The sequence below is a fragment of the Arachis ipaensis genome, chromosome B3 (assembly GCF_059453495.1).
Source record: "Arachis ipaensis isolate K30076 ecotype BB chromosome B3, ASM5945349v1, whole genome shotgun sequence".
NCBI lineage: Eukaryota > Viridiplantae > Streptophyta > Magnoliopsida > Fabales > Fabaceae > Arachis > Arachis ipaensis.
Genome location: NC_142438.1, coordinates 142,942,109 through 142,954,485, shown reverse-complemented (window position 1 = coordinate 142,954,485; position 12,377 = coordinate 142,942,109). Strand labels below are relative to the sequence as shown.

General features: G+C 36.7%; 1 protein-coding gene across 1 annotated transcript; it reads right to left on the bottom strand.

The window, feature by feature from the left end:
- Window positions 1-8,161: 8,161 nt before the first annotated feature.
- LOC107633886 (uncharacterized) lies at window positions 8,162-11,790 on the bottom strand. The gene is made up of 4 exons (XM_016337480.1): window positions 11,782-11,790; window positions 9,095-9,541; window positions 8,924-8,998; window positions 8,162-8,848 (listed from the first exon to the last, which is right to left on the bottom strand). Exons 1-4 carry the CDS (start codon window positions 11,788-11,790, stop codon window positions 8,162-8,164), a joined length of 1,218 nt encoding a protein of 405 aa, XP_016192966.1.
- Between the last annotated feature and the right edge of the window lie 587 nt (window positions 11,791-12,377).

Genomic DNA, 12,377 nt, shown 5'->3' with positions numbered 1-12,377 from the left:
TTGCTTCCTGTTTTATTTATGAAGTCGTAAGTTAAAATAAACAATCAATAATACACAATGGACTTGGAACTTAGAAGGGAGCAAGTTGATAAGTGATTAGTTGTAGTTTCAATATTGGCTTACTAAGGTTGACCCTACTTTTAGCTGAAAAAGGTTACTCAATTATATATAAACGACACCACTGCGTTAGTTAATATTACTTTTAAAAGGCAATAATAGTAATAAACAAGGTTTTGAAAATCGGCTCGAATTGGTTGATTCAATTAGATTAATCGAAAATTTATTATTTGGTCAGTTTAATTTATTTACAAAACTGTCATGTAAAAAATTGATATAAAAATTGGTCGAATTGAATTTTAGCAAACATTAATTTTTTTTCAAGCTACCAAACGGTGTCGTTTTGACGTTAGTAAAAAAAGAAAAAAAAAAGAGGCTGAAGTAAATTGAACGCTGTTGAGCTACTTTCTTTTTCGAAGACAGTTAAGACATTTACCTCCCAATCCTAATTTCCTCTTCGACCTTTCTCCAACAAACGCTGGATCAAAGCGTCACCGTCGCAGACCGAAGCAACTGTCAGCAGCGTCGTTCTTTTGAACTATGAACTCTGAAGCGTCTGGCATTGGCGTCGTCTGGTCATCGGCTTGTGGTCCTAGTTGTCGGCTTCTGTCAACGTCGTCATGGACTTCTCTCAACGCTATCGCTCACGCACGTTCGCTTCTCGTCGGCGTTTTTCTGCTTCGTCTCTATTCTTTCTCTCTTTCTTTCTCTCTCTCTTTCTCGTAACTTAGTCACTGTCACCGTTGGTAGGCTCGGAACAATGGAACACTTAATGATAATTATGATTCCTATTGAGGAGTGTCTTTGTTTAATTGAAAATTTGTTTGTTTAATTTTTTATTATATATTAAATTTTTTTTATAATTTTACTGTATATTTAATTAAACCGATTCAACCACAGTTCAACTTCAGTTGGACCATTAAATTATTGAACCGATTATTTGACCAGTTCAATGAACAATCTGATTTTTGCAACCTTGATAATAAGTTAATAACTACACACCTAGCTATAAGTACATAACTATACAAATCTATATTTAATTTAAGGATACAAAAATATAATAATAAATGAAAGTATATATATCAATTTAGGGGTGGCAATGGGTAGGGTAGGGTAGGGTTTGGATCCAACCCTAACCCTACCCGCGGGTTGTGTAACACCCTAAGATATACCCTATCGTGGAGGTCTTTAAAATAAGGTGTCACACTTGATCAAGAAAAAGAATGACTTAATCGTTACGCAAGGAAGGAGTAAATGCGCGTAAGGCGGAAAATGAGTAGCACTAAAACTTTGGAATTTGAATAAAAGTGAAATAACATCTTAACCATGAGTACGTTTCAAAATACTTATAGGAAACTAAAACAAGAAAAGAAACTAATTACGTCCTAAACTAATCTCGTCGAAGAAGCTCCCATACTTGCATCCTATCCTATCCTTGATCAGGACTCTTTAGTTATTCACGAATCGAGGTACCAAGGGTCTCCCTCCAACACCTTTTCGCGCAATGAAGACCCGGTTCCGTTGCGCCAATGTTCCTCTGGAGACAGTATGGAAAAAGAAAGGGAGTGAGAACCTAACGTCTCAATAGGAGTGCTATGCAATACCTCCATATCCATCTCCAGCCCACGTGCGGGATTTAAAAAAAGGAGCGTATAACATGGCATGTAATATGCATCTTTCTTGTAAAACATGTGTGCAAAAAAGGAAAGCATATAGGAAAATAGAAGAATAACATCTTAAGTAACATCAACATAATCATAATTAAATCTAAAAGAAAAACATAGAAAACGAACTTTCATTCATGCCTTCTCCTTTCTTAATTTATAACTTTTATGGAGGGTATTGAGCTCAAACCGGTATAAGTGGGAGTCCCCTTCCCTTACCGAAGGTTCTTATCCCAAACGTCTTGGCGATCACCTTCCCTTACCGAAGGATCATCTCGATCGATCACCTTCCCTTACCGAAGGATCATATCGATATCTTGTCTTTGGGGGTCACCTTCCCTTACCGAAGGATCATTCCCTCAGTTTAATTTACAATCAAGGTTATTTAGACATACACAAGAAGGGAGTCATATAAAAAAGATGTATTATTATATAAAATTGATGGGATAGTCCCCTTCCCTTACCGAAGGTTCTTATCCCAAACGTTTTTCGATCACCTTTCCTTATCGAAGGATCATCTCGATCGATCACCTTCCCTTACCGAAGGATCATATCGATATCTTCTCTTTGGGGGTCACCTTCCCTTACCGAAGGATCATTCCCTCAGTTCAATTTACAATTAGGTTGTTTAAACATACACGAGAGAAAAAATCATATAAGAAGAGATCATGCAAGAAAAGGGACAATTGTGATGATAAAGGGATATATGAAAATCATAAGACTCTAGCATGTGTATGGATTTTCTAATTAAAAGATCTTGGTAATATAATAGCATGGATTGAAAGAGGTCCTATCAAAGTGCAGAAAATAGAGCATTTTAAATAATTGCATAAAATATTTAAGAAAGCATGTACTCTCGACTTTAAAAGAGTAATAATAACATAATTACATGCACATAATAATAGGGTATATTAAATATTTGAATAAAATATTATAAATAATAATATAATAATGTAAGAGATCACGCATATGCATATAATAGAATATGGTATGTCGAACAAGACAGTATGACAAAAGGCATGTACTCTCGGCCCTAAGGGAATATTGATATAATAATATAGGAGATTGAATAAGCATTATAAGCAGGCATGTACTCTCGATCTAAGGGAATATTAACAATGTAATCATATGAAAGAGTACAAAATGAGTATAGTGAATAATTGAATGAACATCACAAGGAGACATATACTAATGATTCAAGAAGACATGAATGACATGGTGGACAAACATGATCAACATGAATAAAGGATGAGTGAAAGATAATTAATTCCATGATAACATTCGTGAATGGAAGAAAATAAAAATGGAACATAACACATGTCAAGCATTTTAAAAACGTAATTCCCTACTCTTTTTCCTAACGCTTCTTTGAGCTTGCCTCTTGTGTTTGTCCGCAGAATATTATTTCTTTGTAGAGAGAGAAGGGAGAGGATTAGTGTTTGAGAGGAGTGATTTTTCTATCTATAGGTGCTCCCCTATTATATACATTTGGGGATAGGGTGGTTGGGATATTTTAAATTTCAAACGGAGGGTGATTACTAGGTTCCTATACAAAATTTCAAAATTCTAAGCTTATCTCCTAACTGATTTTCAAATTTTAAATTTAATTTTGTTTCTAGAAGGGTGGTTGTTACAGATTGAGATTTTTATATAAACTCAACCATACTCTACCCGCGGGTTGAGAATATCCCAACCCGAACCCTACCCGCTTTTAACCCACGGATACTCGACCATATCCGTGGGTTACAAAAAATATACAACATTATTATATAACTTGATGATAATTTAAAATAGAACTGATTTTTACGTAAAAAAAAATATTAAATTATCAATTAATGATTTTCTTTTAGTGGTTAAGTATCTTTTGCATTTAGTGAGAGGTCTTTGATTCAACATCCACTTAAAACATATTTTTGTATAAGTATATAACATAAACATATATATAGTATGGGTTGGTCGGGTAGGGTCGAGGCTCAACCCGCACCCTACCCGACCCGTACGAGAACCCTATCCGCACCCTACCTTACTCGCTGCGGATTGGATTGGCAATCCTACCCGATCGGGTGGGGTCGGATTGGATACCCGGGGATAAGGTACATATTGCCACCCCTATATCAATTAGTAGGTTTTAGTTAAGTGTTTAAATACTATATATATATATATATATATATATATATATATATATATTTAAGCAACAAAAAAAAGTGAATAATTTTATATTATTAGATATAATTTTATATTATTAAATTTATTAATAATGACTAATTGATAACTATAAATTATAAAACTTGTTAATCTTTAACATTTTTTATTAAAAAAATATCAAATATATATTATGGAAAATTTTATTTTAACATAGGAACAGGTAGTTTTCAACCTCTAACAAGTGAAAGTTGTGAACCAAGTAAACAAATCATCAACTTGCATTATGAACATAAAAACGTTTTAATGTCCCTTAACTAAAGGGTGGGTAATACAGTAGTGGACTAGTTAATCGTAATCACCAAGTAGCACGGCTCTTTTCTTCATTCTGGCTGATGCCTAACTAACATTTACTTTTTGGAGATTCAATTATGAAGCTATATACGTACTATATAGTGTATGTTTCCCCATTGTTGTTCTTCTGTCTCATATAGGATAAGCCATGCCCTCCTCCTATATTTGTCCAATCTTTATTTTAGAATTCCTGAGATAAAAATTAAAAATCGATATCATATATACAGATTGTTCTTGTTGCTTTTAAACTTTAAAGTCAGCCGCATATTCTGACTTTCTAAAGGATGACATTAATTATTAGAACAGTATAAAAAAAAATTGATACTAATTTATCCCTTAACTTTGATTTTGTGGGTTGTATATTATTAACATTTATCACTTTTATTCATGGAGGTGCTCTTTAGGTAAAAAAAAAAAAAAACACATAAAAATAATAATAATAATTGTGAATAATATGAATAATAAATTAAAAAATAAGATAAAATTAAAATTAATAATTAAATATATTCACGTTACGTATTTTTTACACCTTCACCTTGTGTCAACACACGTGTTTTCTTTCCCGTCACACAAATCTTACTGCTGTCCCAACAAGTCTCAATGCTGCCGCCTACTACTGTTGTGTTGTCCAAGACGCACGTTATTTTCATTGTCTGTTCTCCCTGTTGCGTCGTTGCTGCTGTTGTACCGCACCTCATCGACGCCATTCTTCCTCCCACTAATTCGACTCCTCCTCTTCTTCTATTTCTGACTGCTACCCGTTTGGGTTTGAAACCCACGGAGCAGATTCGCAACCTCGCCTGCTAGCCGAAGTTGTCGTGGCATGGCTGCTCTGTCGCCTGATCTCCTCCCCTGCCTCCACGCCTCGCCGTCGACTCTCTCCACCCCACAAATGTGCTAGATGTTCAATTCACTAGATATGCAGTTGGTTATTTTAATTCTTAATTGGATACTTATTTTGTTCGGTTCGGTTTAAGTATATACAATTAACAAGTATGTACTAGATAATCATTTCACTAGGCAGTCGGATGATTATTTTTAATAACTACGTGGATGGTTGTTTGATGACGATCTTGCGACGATGAGAAGAATACATGCGGCGACTTCAATTTCCGGTGAGGGAGAGAGTGGCGCTAGAAAATGGGGTGGTTGGTGAAGCGGTGACGGCGTGATGAATCCGGGAGGCGATGACGATGTCCGGTGAAAGGGAGATTGACGCCGATGAAGGAGGATGATTGATGAAGGAACGGCAGCAGAAAATTTGAAAAGAAAATGTTGATTTGATAAATTAATTTAGTAAATTAGAGTATAAGAGATAATTAAAATTTTAGAATAATTAAATGAAATTTTTTATTTGATTAATTTAAGTGGTGTTTTTTTTTTGTTAAGCTAAATTCTCAATTTATTATTCACATTATTCACCATCTGGATTGTTTACCTACTTGATATACAAAGATGAATTTAGGGCATATATGATACGGGAGTGGATCCTTTTCAGTAAAAAAAAATAGATGATGTGTAGTGTTTAATTTAACCATTCATTACTCTCTCTCTCATTTATTTTTTATCCCACTTATAGAATCAAAGGTGAAAGATCACACTGAATTCTGTCAAGTATTAAAAAAATTGGAGAGAATCCATTTTCTATATAATACACCAATTATGAAGAGTTAGCTATTGCAAATCAAAGGCATGGTAGGATGTGACCAACAAATATGCTCTCATTCCACTTGCCAATGCTCATTGCGATCAAACACCGCATATTGATTGGGTGAAAAAAATTAAAAAACTTTAAATTAATAAATGGGCAAAAGACGTATATAAACTAAGTTGAAATAGATTTCACATAATTTTACCAAAGAGAAAAATATGACAAGGATTTACTAGGAGGACATTTTTATGTAGTCCAAAATAGACCCAATCGAATTACACTAATCAATAGTAATTTGAATCAGATTATTTCGAATTATATGTGCACATAGTAATTCGAATTGGTACAATTTAAATTAGGCCTGGATCAAACCATTATAGTAATTCGAACACCCTGATTTGAATTACAGACACAAACCCACACTAGTTCGAATTGGAGTGATTTGAACTAGCACCCAGTTTCAACGCTCATAGTAATTCGAAGCATACTAATTCGAATTACCAACGAACTAGCTACCCATGGTATTTCGAAATGCTCCAATTTGAATTACAATGCTTTTGCCTATAAATAAAGTTCGAAATAACCTCATTCGAACCACTATTTCAAACCCTTACCCCACCAAATTTTAGAGAAAAGTCTTTCCAAACGACTCCAACAAAGGGTTGAACAAAATATTCAGCCGATGGGGGATAACCCGACCGACTTTATCGTTTAGATGGGGTCGTCCATATAGCCGGTGTCATCAATGAGGAGGTTAGTGCGAACTTTTGCCTTTAATTTAGGATTTAATGTGTTTTTTTCATATTATTGCCTTATATACGTTAGATTGGTAGTCATTATTTACCGTTGTTAAGCTAGATATGATTGTTATATAAGAGGTTTTTGCTAGTGGTTTATTAGTGATCACAAATAAATATGATAATGTGAGAAGTAAGGGCAAAATCGGGTGTAACTTTATAGAAGTTAGGTTTTTTTAACATGAATAGTAATGAGTAATCCAAATTTTTATATCGTAATTTTATTTTTTTTGTTTTTTAAGAAATATGATTTAAAGATATTTGCTCAATAGAGACACAGTTTGATGGATATATGATGTTATTTTCCATGTTAAGGCGTTATATTATTTGGTAGTGTACATTATTGAATGATGTTGTATGAATATGTTCCGAACTGAGAGACATTTTGGTACATTCTTTATGCAACTCCACCGATGTATTGAGAGCATGTGACGGCAGCAGGGTATGCGTCTAGATGAGATGTATGTTCCGTACTTACATATGGCCGGTTTGTACCATCTCGCCAGACTGAACGAGAGATGGTTTATGCTGGATGAACCCCTGGTTAGTGCGTTCGTGGAGCGCTAGCGTCCGGAGACGCACATGTTTCATATGTCGTTCGGAGAGTGCGCCATTACACTACAGGACGTGGCGTACCAGTTAGGATTGCCGATCGATGGACATTATGTTAGTAGTTGCCTGACAGATTTTCAAACGTACATCGAGAGTGGTCGGCCAGCTTGGATGTGGTTCGAGGAACTACTGGGTGCATTACCTCCTGCGAACCAAATCCAGAAGTTTGCAGTCCAGGAGACATTTGGAGAGCTTCCTGAGGGAGCCGATGAGCCCACTGTTAGGAGGTATGCCCATACCTATATCATGATGCTATTAGGGACTCAGTTATTTGCCGATAAGTCTGGCAATCGCATTCACATTAGGTGGCTCTCATACATAGCTATGCTTGAGGACATGGGTGGGTACAGCTGGGGATCAGCTGCTCTCTCGTGGTTATATCGGTGCATGTGCCGCACGGTGAACAGACACGTGGTGAAGTTAGCCGGACCGTTACAGCTACCTCAGTCATGAATCTTCTGGCGGTTTCCTGGATATGATACGTTTAGCTAGCCTTTGGTCTCGAGGTACTAGTATACTCAAAATGATTTGATTGTTACAATTATGAGGCATTAGGTTCATCGTATGCTATTATTTTATTATGTCATCTGCTATTATTTTATTATATCTACATTTTTTCTGTTATATTACTCGATGTTAGTTTCATTTCGTGATAACATGGGCGTGGGTTGCAGGTGGTCAGGTCACAATCTTACAGCGAGCGAGAAGGGACCTCGAGTTGCGATGTGGAGGCTTAGGATAGATCTCTTACAGGCTGGGGATGTAAGTATTTGAACCACTTCTTTTAATTATCATCTCTATAAGATTAGCAAGGTTGCATAGCTGAACGATGACGGTTTGTATTCGTAGTTTATTTGGATGCCGTACAGCTCCCATGACGTTGTTCAGGTTGTGCATCCGGAGATATTGGAGCCTCGGCATACAACGTTATGGAGGTTTGTGACAGCACTGATATATTTTGCTGTCATAGAGTGGCACCAGATAGATCGAGTCCCGTATTTACCGTACAAATGGGTCCCGTCAATACTCACCAACGGCTTGCAATGCCGGAATGCCTCAATACACGGTGGGAACGTCCAGAAAAGCCGGTGAAAATAGGCTTGCGAGTCGTCCACCTGCCCCCCCACTCGAACAGGACTTGTCCTCAACACCGCAACACTACCAGGCAATGTCAGTTGTACACCTAATACCCACCGCAATAGTTCGTTGTATGACTCATCCCAACCTCCGTAAATCTGTGCCACGGCCTTCTGCTTAACCAACCAAACCCTTCTATAAGTCGGCCTAAACCCGAAATGTGCCTTTGTCGCATACAGCTGTACCTTGATGCAGACGGATGAATCAGCTCTTACCATTGGCATGATGAAGGCCGATATCACATGATAATCAAGACTCATGTGATCGCTCGAAATCGACGTCGCCAGACACGTATGAGGTCTGTTGTACCATTTTACCTCCCAAATACCCTTGCGCTGGTGGAGACTGATCCTAATCAACCATGTGCACCAGTTCCTGAATAATTCAGTACACTTCCCAAGATTCTTGCAATAATCGGACTCCACCACTTTGTACTGTACCCCGCGTCGAATGCTATACGTCTTCACACTTAACACAACCTCCTCTTTATCCTAAAACTGCTGACCAACCTGAAACATTGTAAGACCTCCGGTACCCTGGGTTTCCCTGGCACCAAATCCAGTGGGTTCTCCAAGAACCCCCTCCTGTCTCATGGCATCCAAGTCCAAAGATGAAAAGTGCGGAGGGTACTGCTAAGTCCCAGAGCTAGAACCACCGCCAGCCCCAGCTGAATTACTCACTGCAATGTCATCACCACTATCATCAGCAATGATGTCCGGCTCCACATCATCATCGTCATCATCATCCGGAAATGCATTATCCATACCAGCCGGTGCCCCACACTGTAAGGGAATTGGCACCCTATCAACGATACCAACCTCTCCGCCACCACTGCGGTTGAGATCAACAGTGAACGACAGGGAGGCGATAGGCTTGTCCCGAGGTGCAATCACAGGCACGGATGAAGATGCACCAACAGGTCTCGGACTAGAACCTGCTACCATACCTGGCGTCTGGGTATTTCGGTTTGAACCTCCTGAGCTAGAGACCACATCAACTAGCTTTGCCAACAGCTCAGGTGTCCTGACCTCGGGAAACTGCCGACGACAATGGAACAGAACCTCCAAATCCTCGTCACTCCCTATGACGAAAGAGTTGTACTTCACGTCATCTCGCAGCACTGAGATCTATCGAAATGCGATAGAATAACTTCTCCACCTGTTTCACACCTTGCAGCCCAAGTTTCTGTATTATAGAATTCAGGAAGTCATCGAAGCTCGTCGTGGGTCTCATAAAAATACTGAGGGGATCCTTATCAGTGAACTTCACACTAGAGCGTGTTTTTTTCTTAATGGACCCTCTATGGTGCACCAACACTAAAAAGCTCTCCTCACCAGCCATTGTGTTTCACTCTAATGAGAGAAATTCACGTTCATACCATACTTATACACGTTTGGGACTTCATAATTAAAAACAGACAATTTCGAATTATATATATAATTCGAATAAGCTAGATTTGAATTGCATAACGAATAACTCACCTTATAATTTGAATCAGTGTGATTCGAACTACCCTATGCATAATTTGAATTGATCAAATTCGAATTACACTTTCTTACTAATTCGAATTGATATGATTCGAATTATTTCTGATTTAAAATTTTGAATTAGTTTTATTTAAATTACATAAAAACATGCTTTTGGGTGATCCATATTACATTTTTGCAATTGATCGAATCCTATAATTTATCCTCCCATTTGATTTAGTATTGTGGTTTATCCTTAATCAGTATAAATATTAAATTATTTTTAATAAATATATTTTATTAATTTATATGTACAAATTTTAATAAATATAAAATTATAAATTATATATTTTGTGGATATAAAATCTCTATAAATATAAATATAAATTATTACTAACAAAATATTAACAAAGAATAATAATATTTACTAGACAACCTTGCTAATATATTAATTAACGTGAACTTGACCTCTCATAAGTAGTAGATCATTAGAGCAGTAAAAGTCAGTGTGGTTGAATTGAGACAAGAAAAGACAGTGAGCAACAATAATTTTATAGAAAATGTATGACACTGGTTTTCTTGTGTGTTTTTCATGTGTAAAATAAGATATATAGCTGATAAATTAAACCGACAAGTTGGAAGAACGAACTGACTAAATTAGTAATATGTGGCTCTCTTTCAATTTCATAAATCCTCCTCATCCATCTGAGAACAACCTAGCTAGCTAGGGAGAGAATGGAACAACTCTTCACACCAATTTCCTCAAGTCCAAGATTCCGATCTTGATTAATTATATGTATGCTTCGCTTGTTGCACGCACCTTCTTCACAACCAAGTCCTAAATATATAAAATGATCATAATTAAATCTATGTTTATTTCTATTTCTCTTTCTCCGATTAATAGGTCTGATTATTAGATTTTTTATAAAAAAAAAAATCCCAAAGTTAGGGATGTGAATAATGGCTTAAATAATTAGGGATTGTTTATTTGCAGTGTTGGAGAAGAGGGCAATACGGAAAAGTAGGAGAAATCCCCTGAAAAGCATGAACAAGATAAGCTTCTTTGACGTTGTTTAATTGGCCGTACTACTATCAACCACCACCCATAGTCCAAACAAACAACTTGGTCTTATTCTGAAAAAATAATTTAAAGTGGACGAAAATAGAGAATTGGACGCATTATGATATGTTCTTTTAATTTGGTTGGGTAGGTGACTTCATTTGTGTGTATGTCCATCCTTTTATGAGATTAGAATAGATGCCATATCCATGCATCATGCATGCATATTGCATGGTCCCCTCCTATTTCTAATTGGACACGAGTCACATATATGAATCTATCACACACGCATGGCAAAAGATATATACGAGAATTGATTAATTAATGCTATTGCTATGGCAACCAAGAATTTTAAACCTAAATAATAATGCACTCTTTTGTAAGACAGCTGTAGGGGTACCCATTCTATACATACTACAGTGCACTTATCCATTTTAATGCGATGTTTTGGTGGGTTTCATTTTTTATTTAATGCACTCTTGTACCTTCCAAATTCCAATGATTGGCGTGTACAATAATCATAAAATTGCACGTATGGTTATCCATCCTTGACCCCTTTCATTAATGCATACTATGCCATAGGCCATATACAAAATTGAGGAACAATACATATCTCATAATTATATATATTGCACGCCAGAACACAACCAACCGAGTTAATATTCAAAATGATTCTCAAAATTTGACCATCGATTCAATTTGACCTCTAATTTTTAATTGACTTAATTTATACTTTAAAATTGTAAAGTTAGATTCAGGTCGACCCTTTTGTCTAATTTCGTCACTGGAGTGATGATGTGGGACCCGGACCTCACTACATGTCTCTCCTTCTTGCTCTTACCATCGCCATCATTACCTCTCTTCTACCACACTTAGCATACATGTTGAACAATACATTTCCAATGTTACCAACAATCACAAGGTCACACCACCCATTGCTCCAAATTCAAAACATCCTCACCCATTGCACCCATCTTTGTGTTCCTATTAAGAGGGATCTAAAGTGTGGTGTTGTATTTCTTTTTTTTTTTTTCTATTTCTCTTTAATTTGTTAATGTTAGTGATTGTTAATGTTATTTGTTGGGGAGGAAAGACGATGGTAGAGAGAAGATGGTGATGATGATGGCGAAAAAGAGAAAGATCAAATAATAGAAAGGTCATTCATAAATGGCGATGGAAATATGTGGGTGTTGGTGGATTGTGAATGTTGTTGTTTGTTGGGAGAGGGAGGGTGTTGGTAGAGGGGAAGTGATGATGGCGATGGTAAGAGGAAGAAGGAGAGACATGTAGTGAGGTTTGGGTGCCACGTCATCACTCCAGTGACGGAGTTGGACGAAATGGTCAATCTGAGCCACCCTTTAAAATTTTATGGTATAAATTGGATCAATTAAAAATTAGAGGGTCAAATTAAGTCGGTGGTCAAATTTCGAGAATCAT